Source organism: Anabrus simplex, chromosome 1, assembly GCF_040414725.1.
Source record: "Anabrus simplex isolate iqAnaSimp1 chromosome 1, ASM4041472v1, whole genome shotgun sequence".
NCBI lineage: Eukaryota > Metazoa > Arthropoda > Insecta > Orthoptera > Tettigoniidae > Anabrus > Anabrus simplex.
In genome coordinates, this window is record NC_090265.1 from 934,234,218 (window position 1) to 934,260,682 (window position 26,465).

Consider the following 26,465-nt stretch of genomic DNA (forward strand, 5'->3'; position numbering starts at 1 on the left):
AAATTCCTCTATTTTATGAGAGTTTCTAGATACATTTGTTATTTTTTACTAATTTGTTTGCTTGGCCGATTTACATACATTTCTTGAAGAGGCTGAAAAGTATTGCTCATGAAAGTCAACCTGCAGTGGCTGTGTGAAAAGTACTTGTGACAAGTGGATTCTCTTACAGACGCAGTGCCTGACACCAGCAGAAACCTGTGGCTTGGAACAAACAGGAATTCAGAAACAAGGTAAGTCTCTTTACTGAATTTAAACATATTTTGCTACCAGAAATGTGGCTGTAGTTATTGTATTTACTGGTAAACTTATATTTCGTTATTTACGTACGTTTGAACATAAGTAGATATGAAAAAATCTGGAAGTCTGTTGCACAGCTCAATTAGCCAAGTATGTGTTTCTTCTTTAGCCGTCCCCGAGGTGTAGAAGTAACATGTCTGTCTCTCACCAGGAGGATTCGCCTTCTATTCCTGGTCAGACAAACCATTTTAATCTTGGTTCGGAGGCTGTAACTGCTTTCATTTAGCTTCCTATCACCATGTGAGGAGCTACGTGTTATGATAGGCAGTCGTTTTGGTGAAGAACGCTAAGCAAAGCGGCTGAAGGTATCGCAAGTGGGATGAGGGTGTGTCAACTGTATGGTATGTTTGTTGCTTTCCTGTTCGATCCTGGATTTTCACGTAGAATCAGAAACTTCCAGCCGAATCTTCAAATGATACAGGGTACCGCCAGTGACCCCACGAGTTTTCTGAGTAAGTTGAAGAAAGTTTAGTAATTTATTTTAAGATCCGCTGAGGTTCAAGAAATGTATTCCTGCAGTTCATTTACGTGCAAGTGAATCTGCTGATAGGAGGTCGGCGTATTTAAGCATCTTCGAATACCACCGGAATGAACTGGGATAGGATCCTACACCCTGGTCTCAAGAAGCCAGAGATCTACCATTTGAACTTGTAGTTCTTGCTCTTCAAAGATTGTCGTTAATACTTCATTTAATGAAGGAAGTCATAGGAGAATGAGATTACATTATTTAGCATATCTTCTCTACCCTGGTAAATTAGCGAAAATGAAAAACTATTAAGTCTTAAGTCTCCTTGCTGAAGTTAAGGTCTCGTTTTGTATGGCTAATACGTAAACACAACCACGTCATAAAACCAACCATGTGATGTGAAGAGTCCTGGTGCAGATCTGTCTAGTTGACGTCAATGGATGACCCACGCATCCGGATATCGGGTGGTGGTGATGAGGATAATATGAGGCGGGAGAGGGCGAAGCCAATTGTTGGCACATAGCCTACTCCTGTCGAATAACACGAAGGGGTCTTCCATCCGACAAACCAGTCACAATCAAAATCATCGTATGCCCTCACTCCATATGAACACTGGGCAGACATATGGAACTGTATTCAGGCTTTTGGTACGCGGTCTTGGAAGCAACAATAAAAATAAAATAAAAAGCATTTAACATGAGAAATTACAGCTTGTTTCAACTTTCCTGATTTACTGACAACGTGTGCTTTAATTAGCTTTCCAGGGTTTGAAGGGGATATGGAAGGGAATCATCTCTTGACTTCTTCTGCCACTCATTTCCAATCTCTGGTGAAATCGCGGTTGCAATAATTATGGCATATATGGATAAGGCCCAGTTTTACGATCGGTTGCCTTTCCTGACGCCAACCCTATGTAGATAGATGTTCTCTTCTTATGTTATTCTGCAGTGCTATACACTGTGATGTGTTGTGTTTAAAGGAAGCGGTGTGTTTTACAATAAATACAGAAGCTTTCATCTCTGAACGAGAGAATCCCCCTACCTGTCGGAAATCAAATCTGAGTCGTTCTGAACTGAGGCCTCTTCACTGAGCATTCAGACAAGGAAATAGACAGAATCATTTCTTCTCTACAACCTAGAAAATTACAAATTAAATGTACTGAATATTTTCTATGAAAAACCGTACATAGACGACTGAGGTAAGTCATGGTTTCAGATTTAATATCGTTCGAATTATTCGTGGTCCTCACGCACGTTGCTTAGCTGGTATCACATTAGAGACCAATTAGACTTGCAAAATATAGGAAAGGCATAGGGTTCGTGGTACAATAGGCAATGCCCAGCAGAGTGCGTGCTGAGTGTCACAAGATAAGAGCCAGGTCGTGTCTGAATAATTCATAAGCCCCGTCAGACATGCACACTGCTTTAGTTCTACTGAGTCCTTAAAGTAAGAACAGCTTTCGATATCAAGACGTTTTCCCCACTCGCCAAACTTAATTGGCCAGATACAGATATGTTCTGTCGAGCGCGTATCGTTCAATTAGATGGGAATATACATTATGAGCACTGCAATGTAAGCTCATACTGTCCACCTAATCTAGCGATGTTGAGGAGTCAGTGACAAGGATATTGATTGCTACATTTCGAATGCTGGCTAATGTACGTGGGAGTTTTTACATGACTTCCAATAGGCCTATGTCTGCAGTTTGATGTTCACGTAAAACTACAGATACAGTGATTAAGATTACGATTACAGCAGTCACAGAAATCTACCTGCTTGTTTACTTCGCCAGCATATCAATTATATTTATACACAACTAGGTGCTATATCTGTCACTGACCGGTTAGGTTTTCTACAGTTGCATAAAATCTGTCCTTATCATTCCTTCAGTAGTAATACCATCTAGCAGAAAAGAGCTCCAGTAGAAGTCATAATAATAATAATAATAATAATAATAATAATAATAATAATAATAATAATAATAATAATAATAATAATAATAATGTCCGACTCGTTGGCTGAATGGTCAGAGTACTGGCCTTCGGTTCAGAGGGTCCCGGGCTCGATTCCCGGTCGGGTCGGGGATTTTAACCTTCATTGGTTAATTCCAATGGCCCGGGGGCTGGGTGTTTGTGCTGTCCCCAACATCCCTGCAACTCACACACCACATATAACACTACCCTCCACCACAATAACACGCAGTTACCTACACATGGCAGATGCCGCCCACCCTCATCGGAGGGTCTGCCTTACAAGGGCTGCACTCGGCTAGAAATAGCCACACGAAATTATTATTTATAATAATAATAATAATAATAATAATAATAATAATAATAATAATAATAATAATAATAATAATAATAATAATGCGTCCAACTAACTACGTTTTTTTTGTTTTCGGAGACGCCGAGGTGCCGGAATTGTTCCCACATGAGTTCTTTTACTTGCCAGTAAATCTACTGGCACGAGACTGACGTATTTGAGCACATTCAAATACCACCGAACTGAACCAAGGTCAAGCTGGGTTCAGAACGCCAGAGCTATACCGTCTTAAAGCTACTCAGCCCAGGGCAGAAGAGACAAAGAACACCTCAACAAACAGTAGCCAGTCAGTGGAATCTTATTGTTGATTATCATCGCTAAACAACTCACAAGTTCGTCGTCTTTCTTCATAAGTTAATGGAGTCTGCTCTAGATCTGGACTAAGCCTAGTTTTGCGGTCACTTACCTTTCCTCACATCAATTCATCTTGGAGGGAAGTATTCACTATTACGTTTTTACTGTAATGTGTTGTATGTAGATGGGTATGTATATTAAGGAAAAAACAAATACCCATCGAGGGAATGGCCACACGGTTTGGGGCACGTTGCTGTCAGCTTAGATTCGGGAGATAGCGGGTTCGAATCCAAATGTCGGCGGCCCTGAAGATGGTTTTCCGTTGTTTCCCATTTTCAAAACAGGCAAATGCTGGGGCTGTACCTTAATTAAGGCCACGGCCAGTTCCTTCCACTGATAACCCTTTCCTTCCCTATCGTCCCCACAAGACCTACAGTATGTGTGTCAGCGCAACGTAAGGCAAATTCTAAAAAAGAAAAAAAATACTCAGACCCCGAGATAGAGTATGATCCCGTTGTTTTCGGTTCCTTCGAACGGTACGAAGAATAATTTTCACTGTTAAGTGAGAGGTTTATTGGAAACATCAGTTGCCATAGCGCTTATAATTTTAACTGCTTGGGAACTCTGAACAAGAAAAAAGTTTCAAATATGAGGATACTAATTACCATCTAACGTTTTATTATTATTATTATTATTATTATTATTATTATTATTATTATTATTATTATTATTATTATTATTATTATTATTTTGCTAGGGGCTTTACGTCGCACCGACACAGATAGGTCTTATGGCGACGATGGGATAGGAAAGGCCTAGGAGTTGGAAGGAAGCGGCCGTGGCCTTAAGGTACAGCCCCAGCATTTGCCTGGTGTGAAAATGGGAAACCACGGAAAACCATCTTCAGGGCAGCCGATAGTGGGATTCGAACCTACTATCTCCCGGATGCAAGCTCACAGCCGCGCGCCTCTACGCGCACGGCCAACTCGCCCGGTATTATTATTATTATTATTATTATTATTATTATTATTATTATTATTATTATTATTATTATTATTATTATTATTATTATTATTATTATACCTATCGCCTGTTTTAGTGCTATTTTTAAGAGGAAGTCATGCGTGTAGAGAGCAAGTCCACACATTCAATTGCTGTTTCCTCATGTATATTGGTTAAAATTTGCCGGTGGTGGCTGGAAAACTGTTGAAGTTCAAAATTTAGCCATGACTCCGCTTAAGGAGCAAATGAATAGGACTATCAGTCCTCTTTAACATTACAGATATGATAAATGGGGAGAGATTCTAACGCTTTTTGAAAATTGATCACTAATAATAATAATAATAATAATAATAATAATAATAATAATATGGGTACCGGGCGAGTTGGCCGTGCGCGTAGAGGCACGCGGCTGTGAGCTTGCATCCGGGAGATAGTAGGTTCGAATCCCACTATCGGCAGCCCTGAAAATGGTTTTCCGTGGTTTCCCATTTTCACACCAGGCAAATGCTGGGGCTGTACCTTAATTAAGGCCACGGCCGCTTCCTTCCAACTCCTAGACCTTTCCTATCCCATCGTCGCCATAAGACCTATCTGTGTCGGTGCGACGTAAAGCAAATAGCAAAAAAAATAATATGGGTTCTAACTCCCACTAATTAAATCCCTTAAACAGTTTTCAAAAGTGATAGAACTTTTTTGCTAGAGTAATTTTACGTTGGTTGAAGAATACAAAGGAACATGGGAGACGAGAATATGAAGGAAACGGGATGAAAAATGTGGAAGAGTGTAGCCTGGTGCAAATACAAATAAGAAAGTCCAGACACAACGGCTCTCCAGAGTCACACACCCATGCTCACGAGATATGAACCCCTGGAGGATGACTGAAGTGACCATTCAAGGTTTCGCCACTACAACTCCAGATAAATCCCCGGATGACGTTTAGAATATAGGATACGGCCACTTCCATCTCAATGCCGAGCAGTTTTCTGAAGATATGACAGGTTCAACATATTCCATCTGGAAATTATTGAGCACATACCGGATTAAAAAAGGAACGACTTCTGCCAACACGCCATATCTCAAATTTCTCGTTTGCATTTTTATGAGTTTGACGCTGAACTTACAAATACTTCTTGGCACGAGACCTTGGTGTGTAAACATAGTTGCAATAGCTGCTTGTTTTTTTGTATTATACCCATATAAAGGTATCAATTTCTTCATTCAACATGGTAATTTGGACACTCTTCAGAATCTAATATCTAGGCTATATATGAAGTTCATCGTTTAGATCACGTTTCCGTACGCCTGTGATAATCTTCCATATCATATGAAGGGATATGGATGTAAACGGTTTTCAGTTTTCGTACCTCTCAGTCCTTTTATATGTGTTCTACGTTAGACTTCATATTTAATTTTTGACTTATTTAGATGATTTGAATTTTACTCATACCTAAATAGAATCAATATGGGGTCCACTGTCTGTAATTTTGTTTGTTTTGCCAATTATTCAGATATTTTTCCGTTTTAGGTCAACTCAAGACCGTACCTGTTGTTTTTGTATTTCGTGTCTGTTTGTTCCACCATCACGGCGGAACGGCTGAAATAGATCTCGACCAAACTTATATATAGAGTATACTCATCCCGGGAAAGGTTTTGATGTGCATGCCATTTAAAAATATCTGAATAGATAGGGGTTTATAGAAAACCAGAACAGTTTCCTTCCATTTTCTCGTATACTATTTATTTTCTGTGAAAACTGTGTACGCTATGTGAAACGACGCTTTATTATAACAAAAGTTATGTTCATAATGTCGCTTCAAATGAAGGAGAAAATGACTTTTCTGCAGGTCTCATGCTCTGCATTGAGTGACCGACCGACAACGAACCTACAGGTTACCATGCCAACGTCTCTGGCTGCTTGCCAGCAGGGAAGTAGGCCTACCACATTGCCATTTTCCTCATCAATCCTGTAACTCGTGGTTGTTCCTTGGGTAAAAAGTGAGAGAAGCGTCAATCGGCCATTCTGCGGGATATTGGCGCAATACCGTTGGATGTTACAATCGTCCACGAATAACACTAAGGGGCGCTGTTAATATCTGAACAGTACCGCGGAGTGTAGCCCATTATTTCGCAGCGTAAAATGTTTTCATGCATTTACTATAACTGTTACTCTATTTCTATTCTACTTCTGTTTTCCGCTTTAATTTCTAGCTTCTGCCTTGCCTCTTTAGGCTTAAGTGTTAATACCATATCATCTTCTTATCTGTTTAACTAAGAATCCCTGCGCCTAAGTTTCTCCTCTGTTACCGCCTTCTTATATCCGTAACTCATACCATCACAATTTTTTGAGGGGCATTTTATTTTCAAATGCATCCACTTGGTATTTACATATTTGTCCTATACGGCTGTCCTCGGTTATAATCCTATTTTCTATTAATTTCAACTTCCTTAACTGTATTATTTCCTTCCTTAATTACTCTGAATGTATGCGAGTGCTAATCCCGAAACCTGGACACTTTTCTTTGAGGAAAAATTCCAATCTTTTGAAATGTATAACTTTTGGTCCCGGAAAATATAGAAATATGGATGCAATTTTAATGACGGTGCATATCTTCGTTTCAGGATAATTGGTGGCTAAACGATAAGTCGTATCACAAAACAGACAGCACAATCGCCGTTCAATTTTGAGAGATCTACAACTTTGGACTTATGACTTATTTTCGTGTCTCCATTGTTGATACGTTAGATAGCGCTGCATTTCTCGATTATAATCAAATCTCTCCAGCTTGATTGTGACTGTTATTGGGAAAAGGGGCCTATCTTTATAATGAAAACTCTCCATCTCTACTGTGAATGGCAGTTACCAAGTTAGCCCTCCTTTATAGTAGAACCTCCGGAACTCGATTGTGATGGGCAGTGGGAAATGTGGCCTGCCATTCATTATCCTCAAAACTTGCCCAATGCCTACCTTACATCGGAAACAACGTATGGTGTCTTCCCTGTTTTGTTTCTCGGATAGCGCTAAGAGACATGCTATTTAATATAATCTTACTCACTGCCTTTACAGTAATTTACGAAGAAATCCGTGTATACAATGTAGAATATCGTAGTTAATAATATAATTTGGACTTTTAAGTCAGCTCGTAATAATTCCAAATTAATTGTTTAATTTACTTCATTTCTACTGGCCTTATTATCGGTTATCTACTGTATATTGTGTCTAAGCCCAGTTTTACGGTTGGATGCCCTTCGAAACGGCTACCTTTTGTGAAGGTATGTACAGTAGTATTCAATATTACTTGTTTCTGTGCTGGTTGGAAGTGTGATGTGTTTTATGTAAATTAATACGTGTATTAGGTGATCACAAACATCCAGACCTCGAGGCAAAGAAATGAACTGAACGCGGCTAAATTCCCTGGGAATCGAACCCAGAACATAGTGGACTGAAGGCCACTGCGCTGACCGTTCAGACAAGGAACCTGACAGGCCTTATTTCTGAATGATATTTAACTTTAAATCACTTGTTGACCAACTTATGGGTGCTACTTGTAATATCAAGTTTTCAGCTATTAGATCGTGTTACAGTAGGTCTACATATCAAATTAGCACGCACTACAATTGCGCTGCCAGTAGTGATAGGCCTATAGATCAGATCCTAGCTAACAGAGCAGGCTCAATCATTGTATGATTGTGAAGCTTTCAATAATGTCTTAACATTTAGAACTAGGTTTATAGAATTTACATTAACACTCATTTGATAGAGGTTTGGAGGACTATTTCAAAAAATTCTAAAGGAATAATATGCATAAGCAACTTTAATCAGACTGTATTTAGGAGACTTTTTGATTCAATACGTTCAATTCGAGAAAGTAAAATAAAAATTTAAAAAAAATGATAGCAGGTTATGTTCACATCTAAAGACTACAACACAGGGGACGAATGTCAGGGACAGAAATACAGAGGCAGAACACAGCAGAGGATTAGCTCGTCGGCAAGAAACCGCACAATGCCCGTGGTACAGCAAAGGAGAGACGCGGGGTAATAGGGAAACAGTCCCAAAAGAGAGCAGTTCGTCGTGTATCCGAAATCAAGGAATAGCAAAATTCACCTGATTGTCTATGTAGGATTCTGTAACAAAGAAATAATTATGTAATTGGTTTTACGTTCCAGTAAATACTATTTTACGGTTAGGAATTATATAATGTGCCAGTAAATCTGCCGACATGAGGCATGTATTTGAGCACTTTGCAGTAGGCTACCGTCAGTCTGAGTCGAAATCGATCGCGCCGCCTTGGGCTCAAAAAGTCAACGCTATGCCATCTTACATACTCACTCCGACCCTGAGAGGCACTACAGATCGAATGATGGTCAGTTTGAACCAGAGCTAGAACTGGAATAATGAACTGACTTTCCTTGCGGAATGTGCACTTCACAACCTTGACCCTAGCCAACGCTCTATCATTTGAGCCATTCAGTCTGCCTCTGAGCGCTCTCTATAATGTTAATAATAATTTGATTTGATTTACGCCCCTATATTTACTTTTACGGTTTTCGGAGACGCCGAGGTGCCGGAATTTAGTCCCTTAGGATTTCTTTTTACGTGCCAGTAAATCTACCGACACGAGGCTGACGTATTTGACCACCTTTAAGTTGGGGTCAGAAGGCCAGCGCCTCAACCGCCTGAGCCACTCAGCCCGGCTCTCTGTAATGTTCAATAGTTCAAGTGATACTCATATTGATGTGATCCCAAGCTGAAATTGTCATAATGAATTATCTATCCTTTCTGAATGTTCTGTTTCGCTATCTTGACCCAAACTTCTTCACATGCCATATGTTAACAGTTCTGACAAATGAGCTTTCCAATGTATTCTATTCGAATTTAATTGCACTCCGAATTTGCATGACATTTATTCACTTTGCATTCATTCTCTGATATCATTAGGAGATATCATTGTCCGTCTGCGACAACAAATTAATAAAGACGTTCAGGTGTTACCTAGGTCATTATTCGCTCGTTTATTACTTTTGCCGTAATGAGATCTGTTGTAGATAATATTTTATAAATTCACTTCCCGTACACGGGTGAACAGTACCACAGCGAGATAATACTTTTAACCCTCCTCTTTAGTTCTGAAATATTAACTTACTACATTCCATCTCCTGTATGTTAGTGTGCACATGCTGCCGTACCAGTATTCGGGACATAGTAGGTTCGAACCCCACTGTCGGCAGCCCTGAAAATGGTTTTCCGTGGTTTTCCATTTTCACACCAGGCAAATGCTGGGGCTGTACCTTAATCAAGGCCACGGCAGTTTCCTTCCCACTCCTAGCCCTTGTCCTTGTCCCATCGTCGCCATAAGACCTATCTGTGTCGATGCGACGTAAAGCAACTAGCAAAAGAAAAAGAAGAAATAGGTGGATTATTTATTTTACAAATTACCTATTTTTTTGGCAGATACACGGTATTGTTTCTTCATCATCATCATCATCTGTTTACCCTCCAGGTTCGGTTTTTCACTCGGACTTAGCGAGGGATCCCACCTCTACCGCCTCAAGGGCAGTGTCCTGGAGCTTCAGACTCTTGGTCGGGGGATGCAACTGGGGAGTATGACCAGTACCTCGCCCAGGCGGCCTCACCTGCTATGCTGAACAGGGGCCTTGTGGAGGGATGGGAAGATTGGAAGGGATAGGCAAGGAAGAGGGAAGGAAGCGGCCGTGGCCTTAAGTTAGGTACCATCCCGGCATTCGCCTGGAGGAGAAGTGGGAAACCACGGAAAACCACTTCCAGGATGGCTGAGGTGGGAATCGAACCCACCTTTACTCAGTTGACCTTCCGAGGCTGAGTGGACCCCGTTCCAGCCCTCGTACCACATTTCAAATTTCGTGGCAGAGCCGGGAATCGAACCCGGGCCTCCGGGGGTGGCAGCTAATCACGCTAACCACTACACCACAGAGGCGGACGGTATTGTTTCTTAAGCGACGATATTTAAAATATAGGCGAATGTAGCCTACGTTCGAAACAGCGGGCTTCATAGACTGAGTCCGATATGTAAAAGTATGTATTTATTTAATTAAAAATTAAATATGCACCTGCCAACGGCCGTAGCTGTGTTGAAACACCGCATCGCGTAAGATCTCCGAAGTTAAGCAACATTGGGCGCGGTCAAGATTTGGATGGGTTACCACGCGCTGTTGGTGGGGGTAAGGGAATGGAGGAGCCGAAAGGAACTGGCCACCCTACCGTACGTAAACTCCGGCTCAGGCACACCTCTGCGGAGGTTCGGACCTGCCTTCGGGTATAATACACGCTTACCTTACCTTCTTTCCCAGCCTTTTCCCCAGTTATCTGGGGTTGGCATTGATGTGGATTAAGACCTACAGAATTTTACGTCGGATGCCCTTCCTGTAGCCGCGGGAATTGAACGCAGGGCTCTAAGGGCGGAAAGCGTTACGCTGACCATTTAACCAAGAAGCTGGACTTAAATATACAGTAAAATAATTGGACTTGAATGGATTAATCGAGGTACAGCCCTCTCATTTGTCTTGCGTGAAAATGAGAAATTAGGGCTGTCGACGTATGGCTTTGAATCTACTATCTTCCGAGTGCAATTTCACGGCTACACACCTCGTACACAGTAACTAACTCGTAATTCTTAACGTATTGTCGTGTTCTTTCATATTTACTATACCGTACTTGAAAGAAGACGGAATTCACGGAACTGAAGATGAGAACCGACTTCTGAGAACAATTATTTCCGGTATGAGATGAATTATGCCTAACACTGCGCATCACTGCAACGTCGCCGAAGGTCATCTCGTGTGACTGGTCACACAGGCTACATTCATTTCCTGCCGTCATACTCCGTTTGCTAGGCACTCAATAGTTACCAGAGTTCAGCATTAAATTATGTAACTTGTCGTGTATGACATTGAGCTGGGTACCTCGCGCGGATATTGTTGGTTGGGTACACCCTTAGAGTGTGCACATGAGCGTCACGTACATAAATATATGACAGAACGCCTACACATTGGTTGAAAATACAATACATTCGCAATACAAAAGTGTTATGAAATGGCCAGAAATGACATGGTTAAATAAACACTTAAATTCATAGTATTAAAAAATGTAAAACGCCAACCACCATTTTTAATTTCATGACCAGCTGCAGCTAACTACGAAAGTGAACCAACACTTGTTATTCTCTGAACTGAACGTAAGAATTTTTAGGAATGAGGAAATATGGCATAGTGTATATCGCCTAGATTTATGTCCTGAGAACGTGAATTTAATCTCAGTCGAGATCGATGTATTATTCAAGACGATAGTATACTAGCCCCAGAGTTTACTCATTACGTGTTCACTCTGCAATGTTCTATCCATCTGAGTTTCAATCCCATTATGTACAGTTCTTGGTTTAACTGCAAGAAGTACTCACCGTAGCACTGATCGAACATTGAAATTGGGGTACAATATTCAATTATTATTATTATTATTATTATTATTATTATTATTATTATTATTATTATTATTATTACTGCCAGGCCCACCGTCTACGGGTAGCGTTCCTGCATATTCTCCGAAGGCACTGGGTTCGTTTTTCGGTCAGGATTTTTACCTGGATCTGAGGAATTGTTCGAGGTCTACTCAGCCAACGTGAGTAAAATTGAAGAACTCTCTGACGGGAAAATAGCGCGGCCTCAGTCTAGAAATCCAAGAACGGCCGGGAGGATTCGTCGCGCTGATCATGCATCACCTTGTATTTTTAAAGCCATCGGACTGAACAGGGGGTTCTTGGGATTGTTATTATTATTATTATTATTATTATTATTATTATTATTATTATTATTATTATTATTATTATTATTCGCTTTGTCGTCCGACACCTTGGCTGAACGGTCAGCGTTGAGGCCGTCCGTTCAGAGGGTCCCGAGTTCGATTCCCGGCCGGGTTGGAAATGTTAATCGTGTCTGATGAATTCTTCTGGCTTGGGGACTGGATGTTTATGTTTGTTTCAACACTTTCCTCTACATATGAAGACAACACACTACACGACCGAACACCACAGAAACTCGCAATAGCGATTAAATCCCTCCATGTAGGGTTGGTGACAGAAAGGCCAGCCGGCCGTAAAACATGGTCAAATCAACAAGCGCTACACAATTCGCACCCTCGACCCCACAAGTTTGGGAAATGTGATAGAAGGATAAGATTATTCTTCTTCTTCTTCTTCTTCTTCTTCTTCTTAGTATTATTATTATTATTATAATTATTATTATTATTCGTTTCCTTCACTTATAGAGTGCGTTGAGCATTGTTAGTTGGCTTGACAGTTTTCGCCTTCTTATCTTCCCAAAATCTCTTTATGAATTCGCTGTTTCTTTTGTTCTTCTGACCATTTCGTTCCAAATTCCTTTTATAAGTTTTTCTGTAGATTTGAGCTGTGTTACTAATGCCATAAAGGCTCCGAGGATTTTGATGGTGACTTCTGTGTTGTTCATTTCCTCGTAGGTCTTCCTTCCAGTCACTTTACCTTGGAATTTAGTGAGTTTGTTACACAAGACCCTTTGGTAAATCTCTGTGAGTCCTGGAAGGAATTCCGATCTTTGGTTTAAGTAGTGTAAGTCAGAATTAAACTATATAGACAATATTCCATTTGATCCTAACAGTAGGCCTACAAGTAACCACTTTAACACCGGTCCAAGGAAGAAATAGCCTACAAGTCATTTCCTCACTTACACTCAGATATTTTCTTGAGAATTTTCAATTATTGCTTTTAAATTTCTGCGATTTTAGAATTACCTAAGGTCATGGTTTGCGATGCCTATGGGCCTTCTGGCAAAATAACTGTTTAAAGTTCGTGATATAACTCTTTTGTTGTAATAATTCCACGTTAGTCTTTATGCCTTCTAGAGTTTAGTGGATCTGTCTTTGCTGGCCCAAGTGTCCAATCCTGATGGTTGTAAGATTTCTCCAAGGTATTTATTTCGAACCGGCCCCGCGTTGTCGGGGTAGCGTGTCTGCCTCTTACCCGGAGGCCCCAGGTTCGATTCCCGGCCAGGTCAGGGATTTTTTACCTGGATCTGAGGGCTGGTTTGAGGTTTACTCAGCCTACGTGATTACAATGATTACAATTGAGGAGCTATATGACGGTGAGATGGCGGCCCCTGTCTATAAAGCCAAGAATAACGGCCGAGAGGATCCGTCGTGCTGACCAGATGACACCTCATAATCTGCAGGCCTTCGGGCTGAGCAGCGGTCGCTTGGCAGGCCATGGCCCTTCGGGGCTGTTGCGCCATTGGGGGGGGGGATTTATTTAGATGTATAAAAGTAAAGCCATTATTTTAACCTAGTACGTTTCCTGAACGATATTACTAGACTATAAATAGTTAACACTTATGATTGTTATGAGCGTAACTAAAGTACACGAATGGTTCAATATTATCAAGTAAGAAGACATCCTTGGACTAGTTCGAACCAGGACACAACTGAATTGAGGTATACAAAAATTATTGTTGTTTTAAAAGTAGAATTTCGAAGTTATTAGGTAGTTTTGTATATTTGTAAACAACTTGTTTCCGACACAGATAGGTCTGTTGTCAGGTTTACATTAGTGTGTTGTCAGTTTCTCTGAATAGGATTTTTAACTCAGGGATCGCTCACGTTCAAGTTCTTTCAACAGCTGACCAAATCGGATAGTTTTTAACTTCTCAACTACTGATAGTGGAGGCTACTACTACAACACTTCCTGAGATACGTAGACGGAAAAAGGTAGTGGTTCGATACAGAATGCTGTAATGGTTTCAGACATTGACAATCTGTATACATAACGGCATCCCGGACGAAGAAATGAGTAGTAGAACAACAGACTGTGAGTGCTTCAATTTTTAAGATTTCTCAAATAATTACGGTGGACATCAAAATTGATACTCTTCTTAGATCCAATAGGATCTGATGTTGAATAAACCGACCATGAAATAAGACACAGAATTGCAGACAAATTTTCTCTGAATTCTCCTGAAGATGTCAAATTATCTTCAACCATGAAGGAAGGACGAATCGATCGTAGATAAATTTAAAAAATAAGTCTTAATGCCACTATAGGGGAATAACTAAAAATAGTTCATAATAATAGCACCGAAGAGTTGCTTGTATGTAGAAATGCATTTGGCTGTGGACAAGTGCTCTTCTTGTAATGGTTCGTCGATTGCCTTGTCGGGTAAAAGGAGACCTTGAAGAATGCTGCCAAGCTATACTGTGAGGAGACCGAAATAAGTGAAAAACCTACTCTCCCGTGATAAGAAGTCCAGAGAATTCCCTTTTTAGCCACGTTGTTACGACAAGCAGAGGATACCGTGGATATATTCTACCACCCTCACATTGTACACACGTGACACAGATCATTAAAGTATAAAATTGCTTGAACAACTTAGAGAATTTTCATCTATGTGGAATATAAATTTGCTATACGATTTGGAGAGAGCTTCACATAGAATATAGTTAAATAAGGCGCAGGGTACTAGGTATACGGCTCTGAAGGACTATGGAGATAAAAGGCAGACTTAAAATCAAGAATAAAAGTTATTTTTGTGGTTAAGGTAGTGATGGTGTTGTCGCTTCATCTATAGGACCTTGGATACCTTGATTATCAGCCCCGTACGCTTAATCTGTGTAAAATGTATCTTAACATAAGTGCGAAGGTTCCTGTAGTAGCCTGTGTATACTCTTTTTAGTTAATGAACACACCATGGTAAGTGTGGTAGATACTTTTTTTTAGACTACTATTAGCTTTACGTCGCAAAGACACAGATAGGTTTTTAGGGCGATGATGGGATATGAAAGGCCTAGGAATGGGAAAGAAGTGGCCGTGGCCTTAATTAAGGTAAAGCCCCAGCATTTGTCTGGTGTAAACATGGTAAACCACGGAAAAACATCTTCAGGGTTGCCGACCCACTATCTCTCGCGTGCAAGCTCATAGCTGCGAGCCCCTAACCGCACGGCTAATTCACCCGGTATATGGTGCATACTGTTCCAGCACTCGCTTGGATATGATATGTAAATACTACGGAAAATCATTCGTAGGATATACAAGAGTGGGATGGTCTTAGTAGTTTCCTCCAAGACAAGAGAAATGAGTTTGGTCAATACGCTGAAGATAATAAGAAAACTCTAAGAAAGCTGAAAGAAAGGTAGGTTAAAAATAAATTGCCATGATTAGAAAGGTATTGCTTGTAAAGTGATAGAGCAAGTGAGTTGTCTACGTGGTACGGGTTGAGCAACCATAAACATGTATTCAGTAGATGAGTTCTCACCCCTCAGTCTGCCAATTTCTGCGGTTTCATATTTCATGCCAGGGTATTGGCGGGGCTGTACCTTATCTTATCCCACTGCCACTACCTTCCCAGTCTTAGCGTTTTACCATTCGAGCGTCTCCGAAAACGTGTGAATTAGAGTGACGTTACAACACAATAAAATTACGCGTACAAAGAGAAATTACTGTGTTCGATCTAAATATCTTATAGAGGAATATCTCGCATACACCGTCTATCGATAAATAAGCAGAATTTAGAACTATACTAAGTCAATACATTCCGACTAGAAGATATTTTATATAGACTTCGTAACGTAAAAAAGGCTAACGGGAGTGGAGATATTCAACCACGGGGTCTAAGCAAATTTAAATAATTTCGCTGTTCACAATGGCCATTTTTCTCCTTTCTTCGGTTGCCCCCGTCGGAACACTTGCACGCAATTGGCTACCTCTCCTTTGTACACTTGAGTAATCATCCATAAATTACAAACCCACCTACCGCTCTCCCCTCCTCGCCTGCGAGGCAGAATCAACCAATGGAAAACAAGGGTGACAAACTAAATATTAATTCGAAGCTTAGTTTATGCATTAGAAGAAGTCACGACAAAATGGCAGCGAGTTATTTTCGTTTCCCTTCTTGTGGTAATTACAGGGAATGTGGTACAGATAATGACAGCTTGCGCTTGACTACGTGCAGGCTCCAGGCAACGGTAAGATTTCAGCATGTGACTCACTCAGGGATCCAACTTCTACTTCATGTCGTCCCACCTTGCTAGATTTGGTCCATTGTTTCTATCAAAGTGCACCGTTTTGAGCATCCGGAATTTCTTAAGAAGAACGTTAGTTAAATCTTATTTCAGTAAGATAAACATTCTATGTAAAAATGTAATTCTTACGGCAGAACAAACTACCGTACATTTAGAACGCACTCGTTCAGAAACTTTTATAACAATTCTGTGAGGGAAATGAGGCTCGATGATAATTATATCCGACTGCATGACCAACCGGATGATTAATACGAGAATCATTGAATGCCTGAATATAATTGGCCGATTCATGGGCTGATAGAATGTATGAGTGAACAAGCAGAATGAATAAGCGACCGAATGTCTTACTGGAGGGAACAATATTAGTTAATGACTGATTGTGTTTATAAGGGTATGAGTGAATGCGTGACGGAGTAATTGTCTAAGTGAATGAGTGAATACTGTGACAAATGAATGAATGTCTGATTATCTGACAGAGTTGGTGAATGAATGGATAAATGTAGAAAAAAAAAGAATGTCTGGTCTTAGGCCTATATCTGAGTGTGTGGGTGTGGGTCCGAATACATGGTATCTCGATTGGTTCAGACTAGCAAGCGAATGAAATCATGAATGAACAACTGATAAATCGACTGTATTAATGAATGAATATCTGATGATCTCACCAGGAATGAATGAGTGGATAAATACTGAAAGGCGAGTGTGTGCCTGCTTCTTTACCTGAGTGCATGAGTGGATCTTAACACATTGTAGCCTATGGTAGCCTAATAGCTTCAGACCGGCCGATGAATGTACTCGTGAATGAACAATTGATGACCGGACTCTACGAATGCATGTCTATCAGACTGAGAATGAAAAATTAATGGACACATTTATTGAGCAAACCGAGTGTCGGGTTTTATAGAATATGTAATGTATTGAGTGCATGATTTACCAACTGGTTCAGACTGACGTGAGTTATTTAAAGAATAGGTGCAGAAGTAAATGAGTGACGACCACTGAGGGCCCTGCGTGACAGACGGTATCAGTGTGATGGATTTTGGGTGAATAAATTAGTCAGAAATCGACTGAAAATGCGATGAACCTACATGATTTTATTAACTTTCATATTCAAACAGTCCTACGGTTTGTTTACTTCAAGGAATTACATATTTCAAGGAAACCCCTTCCCAAACATAAATGGCAGGCCTACTGAGTGGGGCAGTGGGTAAAGTGCTCACATATGTGCTGAAGGTTGCAGAATAAAATCGCGCATGGCTTTCAGTGCCGGGAGTGTCCGAGGACACGTTCGGCTCGCCAGGTGCAGGTCTTTTGATTTGATTTGACTCCCGTAGGTGACCTGCACGTCGTGATGAGAATCAAATGATGATGAAGACTCACACACCCATCCCCCGTGCCGGCGAAATTAACCAATGATGGTTAAAATCCCGACCCTGCTGGGAATTGAACCCGGGAACCCTGTGACCAAAGGCAAGCACGCTAATCACTTAGCCGTGGAGCCGGAATTTATAGTATCAAATGCCAGCGAATGTATCGGCAGATCTTCTCGCACGTTAATGAACGTATTTCCGGTATTCCGGTTTTTAAGACCAAGGTACATAATATTATTATTATTATTATTATTATTATTATTATTACAACAATCTTTCAATTATCCAGGCTAATCACCGGGCAATTTTGCACGGATAACTGAAAACACAGATAATACGATTTTGTGCATTCTCGTTTACATGTAGGCTATCCGTCGCAACGGTATCTGCACTTAGGCACTCGTCTTTCACTCTTTAAACCTTGTAAACGAACCTGACAATGCATGAAAGAACCTTCGAAGTCTAAGGCTCCATAAAACTTTTTTGCCTCTTTAGCGCACATAGCACCCTGAATTGGTATCTCTTCCGATCTCTTCTGATGAAACCATTGTAACAGGTTGGGTTTGAGTAAAGGTTTTCATTCCGTACCCGGCCAAGGAGATTTGTGCTGGTGGTATAATTTGTGGAGAAGGTGAGGTGGGTGCGGCCATGGTCTGTAAAGGAACTCTCCACGCATTCACCTTAGTGCAGGAGAAGGGAAAAAACCACGGAAAACAGCCGACGGTTGATACCAGTCCCTCCGCCTCCCGAATATAGAGTTACAAGGCTAGCCAAGACTAGCAGCTGTTAAGTCGAAGCCTATTCTACTTGGTGTTGTAACAGTGCTGCATTCAAGTTATCATAAGTCGACTTTTTCATACATTTTCGTTTTGAGGGGCCTGCTTCACTGCTGCAATTTTTAATGAATTCTAAGAGTTTCTGTTTGCTACGTTTAATGTCTCTAACTGTCTGAATACCAATCCCATAATAAGTCGCTAATTTCATTACTCATCCTCCTTTATCGAAATTTTCAATGAATCCAAGCTCTTGTTTCAAAGGGACCTTCTTTCTGTTTGTAGCCATGACTGCTATCACACAATAATAACAAAGAACTGCTATACAGTAAATAGTTTTTGTGTTTAGAAAGAAGAAACAAATCCACAGCCTGTTTCCAGTCCTTTGATCGGATCAGGAATGGAATGAATGAAGCCCCCATCTAGCGGCGAGGATAGGAATTGTGCCGGCTGCCTATCGCACTCCTCTGGGGCAATGATTAATGAATGACAGATGAAATGAAATGATATTGGAGAGTGTTGCTGGAATGAACGATGCCAGGGAAAACCGGAGTACCCGGAGAAAACCTGTCCCGCCTCCGCTTTGTCTAGCACACATCTCGCCTAGAGTGACCGGGATTTGAACCACGGAACCCAGCGGTGAGAGAGGCTCGCATGCTTCCGCCTGAGCCACGGAGGCTCTAGGTTTTGTGTTTAGTTCTCGAATAAAGCATGGCCCCTGCACACCTGTAGTCGAGAGTGCACTAGAATTTCAAGCGCGCAGTTCACACGTATTCAAAATGCCGTGAAAGAAAGAAAGGAAAAAATAAACATATAAATACAATAACATTCCGAGGTGTACGAATTATCCGCATCCGAATAATCGGGAGTTTGCTGTATTGTTATTACAGGTATAGGTAATTGTTTGTCCGTATACTTATATTGTGTAGAAGCATGCACAAATAGAACGTATTTAGGCCTAGGTATGTGTACCAGGTACTTCCTTTTCTTCTTGCTTAACGTATAGCCCTCATAGTTTGGTTAGTACGGCGATTGAGAAGAGGTGAAAATGTACATCTAAAATGACAGAGATTATGTATGTACGTGTATATGTTCCAGCATAGCTCTCAACTAAACTTGGTGCACATATGACTTACTAAATGGAAAAATGTACTGTGTGGTTAAGGCACCACTACCAGTCCTAGGATCGGGGGTGGAAGGGGGTTAGATATGAAAATAATAGAAAATGGCCCATATTATTGGGTAATCCATAGTTTTAGTGCTCGCTGAAGCACACCGGTTGCCGTTTAAGTCCAAGTTCATCCTCCTTAGGTATGAAGGGTGGGAAAGGGTAAAATAAAGGTATCCAAAATAACCGAGATCATGGATGTGTGTGTATATGTTCCAGCTCTCAAGCAAACTTCGTACATATATGACTTAATTCTGGAAAAATACTGTGGGTAAGACATCCCATGTACCTCCAGTGTAGAGATGACATGTAAAAGTATTCGAAAACGACCGATGCTAGTGTCCAATCCACAGTTTTAGGGGTCACTGAGATGAATTGTGACACTCTGGATGCCGTATAGGCCCTAAGTCCAAGTTCAGTTTCCATCGGCATGGAGCTCAGAAGGAGTGAAAAAGAAAATGTCCAAAATTACCCATAAGAGTGTTGATTTCATAGTTTTCGGAGTCCCGAGGCTGATTGTTGACAGTCTTTATGACAGCTGGAATCGTGTACCGTACATCATATCTATAGCGCGACGCGTAAACACACACAGTTATAACTTACATTTACTGTTTGTCTGGGGTGTGAAAATACTTTAACTTGTAACTAAATAATATCAAATTTAAACTAAAAATTACACATATAACAATATTTCTAAATGTACAAATGTGTTCATAAACTATCAATCAAAGTCACAACAAAGATATGTATAAAATCACTTCAAACAGGTCGTACAAATCCTAAAAGTAAAAATTCAGAAAATACCCGAGCAGAGCCGGGTACTAAATCGCAGTTTAATAATAGGTAGAAACAGAAGTAAAACTAACTGTGTGAATTTTTAAAATGTAAACTATAATGTTCGTACACGGTTATTAGAATAGAATACAATAAGTTATAAAGGATAAAGGGGTCAGATTACAGAGTTATTTTACAGTTAGAGCTATGTACTTCTGCACATTCAGAACAGTTATAAAAATTACTTCTACCACACGGTATCATTTCATTATCATGACGGAAATTGTGAATTATTGATCCATTGTTTGGAGAAATGCGGATAAAACTGATGATATCTAATAAAACGCACGGTGTTATAAAATAATTTGTCATGTTATTTTCCTTCAGTGTATTTGTTGATTTTCTAATCAGACTACATAGATCTACAATGATTTGTAGTTTGTATTATCTAAAACATTAGGTGTACCCACCCGTATTGATGGGTTAATTAGAATGAAGGTATATTTACACTAAGCAGAATATTCGGAAAAGGAATGTTAGTTTTCTGTTGCCTGTTATAGAAGCTAAAGGTGACATGGCCCTCACTCATTATTCTTTGCACTTCACTGCCGGAAACAAGCATAATATACAGTATATTGATACACACAAATGATACGTAACTTCTCCTATGCTAACATAACTTACTGAACTTTAGGCTCTTATATTGGAGGTGAATTCTTTATTAGGGAGACTTAAAGTATAACATTTATTCTAATGCGTCTTTGTACATCATATTCGGCGTTCTTTTACCTTGAGCTCAAACGAAGAGTGCTTTACAGCTACGAACACGGGAGTATGATACTGTGCCCTACTGCACTATAAAGTTCCGTCCAGGCGAAGGCCGGTCTCGAACCCAGAGTACAGTAGTGAACGAACTCTCACAGACGTGAGCTGGTGCACATAGTCTTACCTGAACACTGTCCTCTTCAATCAGCCGGGAGAGCGCTCTTCTCAGGGATGACATGGGTATAACGGGGCAACATAAAGATAAAACACTAGGACATGTGCCTACTCAGGTAAGAATTCGACTAAATTAAAAAATTAAAATAAAATATCTAACAGAAAACACCGCTGCATTCAAAGTTTAACAAATAGGGATTTATTACATAAAATTGAATTATTTACAAATAAAAGATCATTTCAATATGAGATGGGAAAATGACGCTGAGCCGATGACTATCAGTTCACTGCCTTCACGAAAACACGTGAGCTGCAACAAGCATGTTACAATGGTGTAAGTAACGAAGTTTTGAAAGATGGATATCTGCTTAATTACACAAAAACAATGATTCCCCATAAAAATTTACAATGCCTCGCGCCGTCGAACCCCGGTGCCAACAAAATCACCACAAAATTTACAATGACCTGACTTGGTCACGAACCCTAGTCCTATGACAGGTAAGGTGTCCAAGATACCTATGCAAACAATATGAAAGAATCCAATCAACACCTACAAGGGTGTCAGTATAAAACGGGCCAGTGTTAAAATATTACGTAAAACAAATAGGACATAAAACAAATCTCTCTCTCTGCTCTCAAAACAAGAAGGTCGTTTCATCCCCTCCTAGCATACTTGAAATACTGCAGACGACCAACACACCAGCCTGTGACGTCAAGCTCAATGGCCTCCATTCTCACCCCTCCACTTGCGGCAGTCCCCTAATTTATGAGCTCCAACGGGGAGACAGGCTAAAGTCTTGCCTTTCAAAAGAACACTTCACGTAGTCAGCTGCTAAAGCCCTCATTTAAATATACCTGGGCTATCTGCCCTCGTCTCAATACCTTCCGCAATCTCGCTCATCTTATTAATGCCTCTCATGGGCTAAATCCTGGTGCTACAAAACACTAATCATTAAGCGATCGTCACATTGCCATACTAGGCATTTCCAAAATATATTCAATAAACTCTCAATGGTTGGGCTCTCTCATACCAACTGCACATTTTACTTCAGCCTCTTATGGGCTCAAATCTCTTAAATATTTGGACTCGCTCACTCTATCAGTGAATCTGGGTGAATTCCTGGTCACGACTTGGTCACGATTTGGTCATAACTATACACTTCTACGTCTGCAGAAACAAATGCCTGAATGTGATCTAATAAAAGTACCTATCTGTAGACTAACCTCCTATGCCCAAATGAGTTCAATTAGACCCTTACAAAAACACGTACTTTAAAATAACGCAATTACAATGAACCATAACTTCACTAACAAGGACTTTACAAATAACATCTACCTTAAAGTACGGGGTTCGAGTTTGAGGCCTAGCTCTATATTACAAGGGAACTTCTCCTATTACCACAAATCAGTTGACTGACGGCCCCCATATTCCTATCTAAATTTAAATGACATGCTTGAAACAGAATTGGAAAGCTCTGACCTTAATTTAGAGAACATAGCGGAGCGGCCATCCCTGTGGACCACTGGATCTACCACATTCTGATAGACTGCAGAGCTGTCATCAGAGACTGTTGACCACTTGGAGACATTCTTGCTGGTGTGGCGTCTTCGTACAACTCCCTCTGTAGTCGGAAGGTGTCCTCTTCGATGTTGTGCTGGTCAGGTGCTCCCAACGTTCCTGGATCGATGCCCGTTATTGTGTTGGCTTCAGCTCCTGGTTGTGGCTTCTTTGCAATGATGCTGTCAAACACTCGTTCTGACTTGATGCTGGGGTAACTGAAAATAAATTCATATATTACAGACTGTCCAAACTCGATGCCTGTCTTCACTGTTAGCGTGTCTCACACGTCACACTGACCAAGTCTCGTTCAGAGTTTTAACCTGGTACACAATAGTTTCTTCACTACTCTCAGTCACTGTTCTATCACCCTATCACATGGACAACATATAGTTTTAGAATTCCTAACCTGAGCCAATAATAATTCTAGCATTTCGTCCGCAATCCCTTGACCTCACAGAAATATGGAGCTACTAGTTCATTAGTCTCTTATAAGCAGTACCTCATCTCCCCATAGCATAATCTCACAGGTAAAATCTTCAATTCCTCTGAATATTCAAGTTGATTACTTACATCTTTGCAGAAATAGCAGTACAGGTAGTCGGTGTAGCTTGAAGACAAGGCGTTGTTCTCAGCACCAACACGCAGTATGACGATTCGTTCCCGCAGCCTCTCGGTCCAAGAATGACTCTGATATGCCCTGGCGGCCTTAATTTATAATTCCGGGTAGCGTCATCAAGCCGCTTGGCTGCGTGTAATCTTAGCGTGCCCGGGAAAATTTCCCGCATTAATTATATCATGAGCTCAAATTAGCGAATGCATTAATTAATGCAGCCCTAATGCCTATCAAAATAAAGCAGAAATAATACAGGTTGCAATTCTTGTCTCAAATCCAATGCAACTCTTCTGTAACCAAAGATATTAATTTATTTCATTCTTCCCTCCTAGAATAAGTTTAGCCGGGAACTGGAAAGCGTCCCCAATCTCCATCAAGAGGCTTGGCTTGGGACATAACTTCTTTTAATGAGTTCTGGAGATTTCTCATAATGACGCTTGCGCTCACTTCACATAAGAACGCTTCTTCTGGACCCCTTTATGACATATACTGTAAGACATCGGCTTCGTGGGTGGCCTAGTATGATTCCAATATCCAATCCTCAAATTAATACAATTGCTCCAATGAACAGAATGGTTCATAGCCCCCCGTGAACGACAAAATAAAATTTTGTCAAGAATTTTATTTTCCCAAATTCCAAGATCATTTTCTCATTGCAATCATATCTGCTGTCAATATTCAAAACTTCAGGGCATGGGACTATCTTCAGCTATAGACATGATAGCCTCCCTATCCTTCCTAACTTGGTAATAGGCATCCAGCAGAGCTAGAAATCTCCGGTGGTTACTCTCGCAGTCTTGACACTCCGTTTCTTTGCGCTGCTCAGATAGCTGTTTCTGGTCGCCTGGAGAAATCATATTCACTTCTTCTTCTTCTTCTTCTTCACCATTGGGTACCTCTGGTTGTTCTTCTTCGCTGTCATTTTCATCTTCTTCCGGAATGATAACCTCCTCTCTGGCAATATTTTCAGTGTCTTCCTCCTCAGGTTCTTCTTCCTCTTCTTCGCCTCCTTCTTCTTCTTCTTCTTCTTCCTGATTGTCTAATTGATATTGGCCGGGTTGGAAAAAGGGCTTAAGGTTTGATGAGTTAAAGACCTTAGTCACTGTAGCGTCCAAGCTTTGTACCTTGTATGAGTTATTTTCATAACTATGAATTATTCTATACGGTCCAGTGTATAGCTCAGCGAACTTATGGTAGTATCTCTCTGTAGGGTTAGAGACAGTGGGTGTCTTAACTAACACTAACTCGCCCACTTGTAGAGGTCTATGAAATCTTTTATTCCTAGTTCTTCGCAGCCGCTTCTCAGCCTGTGCTTTTAAGTGTTCTGCAACGTTATTAACACAAATCTCTTGAGCTAGTTGAGGATCCCTAGGGCACGGAATTACATTTTCCCAAGGACGTTTAGGCAGCTCATTATTGTGAATCCATGCTGGAATCATACCGGTCGATTCGTGTCTAGTTGTGTTAATACACTCGGTAATAATGGGCACTACAGTGTTCCACTTATAATGTTCTCTAGGGCAGTATATCCTGCAATACTTGGATATCTCCCTCATGATACGTTCACTCGGGTTAGCTTGCGGATGTCTGATGCTGGATAAGACATGCTTGATCCCTAGTCTTTCTAGTTCACGCTTAAACCCTGCAGCAGTGAATTGACTCCCATGATCACTTAAGATGCTCTCAGGCTTACCCATAATGGGTATTATCTTTCTTTTGATCTGCGATAGCGTTGAACGAGTATTCGCCTTTTGAATAGGGCATAATGTAACAAATTTACTGAAGACGTCCATACAGACAAGGATGTACTTTAAGCCCCTAGTAGCAGAGGGTAAGGGACCGAAGAAGTCTATTGCGAATAATTTACGTGGTCCCGTAGGTATCAGTGGTCGTGGCGGTTGCTTCTAGAGTTGTAACGTTCACCGTCTCGTCTCCAGTACGGCCGGTCATTCCGCCGTTGTTCGAATGAATTTCTTCGGTGTTCTTGCCCTTTCCATCGGTCCGGTTCCTCCTGCCATGTGCTCCATCTTCGAGGTCGCCAGTTCGTATCTCCTCTGGGTTTCGGATTTTCTTCATCTCGTTCCCTCCGGGTAGGTGTTTGAGTGCTGGAATTTTGACATTCCTTGTGGCTTCTTTCTTCCATCTGCTCTTCTGCCTGTATGTTCACATTATGGACAGTCTCTATGGCCCGTATCCGTGGTTGATGCAGTGCAGACGTTTGGTCCCAGAGCCTAAGCATTTCTTCCGTTGCTGCCGCCGTCGTAACATTAGCCGCGATAAGAGCCCTCTGTACCTCTACAGGCAGCTGTCTGATAATGGTTGTGACGATTTCCAACTCTTCAGGCTGATGATCTAGCTCTTGTAAACGTAAATATTGGGAAATGAAGAACTCGCTTAGTCTAGTGGGGGTACTATTCGCATATCTTCGTGCGTAGAGTTCCATTCTCAGCGCCAATTGATGTCCCTGATTCCAGAATTTATTCAGGAATGCCCGTTTAAACTCATCATAATTCTTAAATGATTGCCCAAACGCTTTAAACCAAGCTCAAGCAATCCCTCCAAGATACTTTTCTGCCGTGCGTAGTCTGCGCTCCGGTGGTATCTGTCCTTCGTCCATGTACGTCTCTAACTCTTTCAGGAATGAACGGGGTGTGACCTCTCCATTCCCCTCAAATTTCTTCGGTTTCTCCTCGGGTGCCCTAATCCAATGGTAACCCGGGAATACACTGTCTTGACTGAATAGGGTTGAATTTCCCATCCTTGGCTTAGCCCTAAATGATTCTCCTAGTATCTCATGTCCCTCTTCCTGACTTTCA

At 40.9% G+C, this 26,465-nt stretch overlaps 1 protein-coding gene across 1 annotated transcript in view; it reads left to right on the top strand.

Moving 5' to 3' along the window:
• The window catches only part of LOC136857538 (paired box protein Pax-6), a 516,728-nt gene that overhangs the window by 14,043 nt on the left and 476,220 nt on the right, over positions 1-26,465 (top strand). The window contains exon 2 of the mRNA XM_068225094.1: positions 170-230. Coding sequence (XP_068081195.1) covers positions 170-230 — 61 coding nt within the window. The remainder of the gene's footprint in view (positions 1-169; positions 231-26,465) is intronic.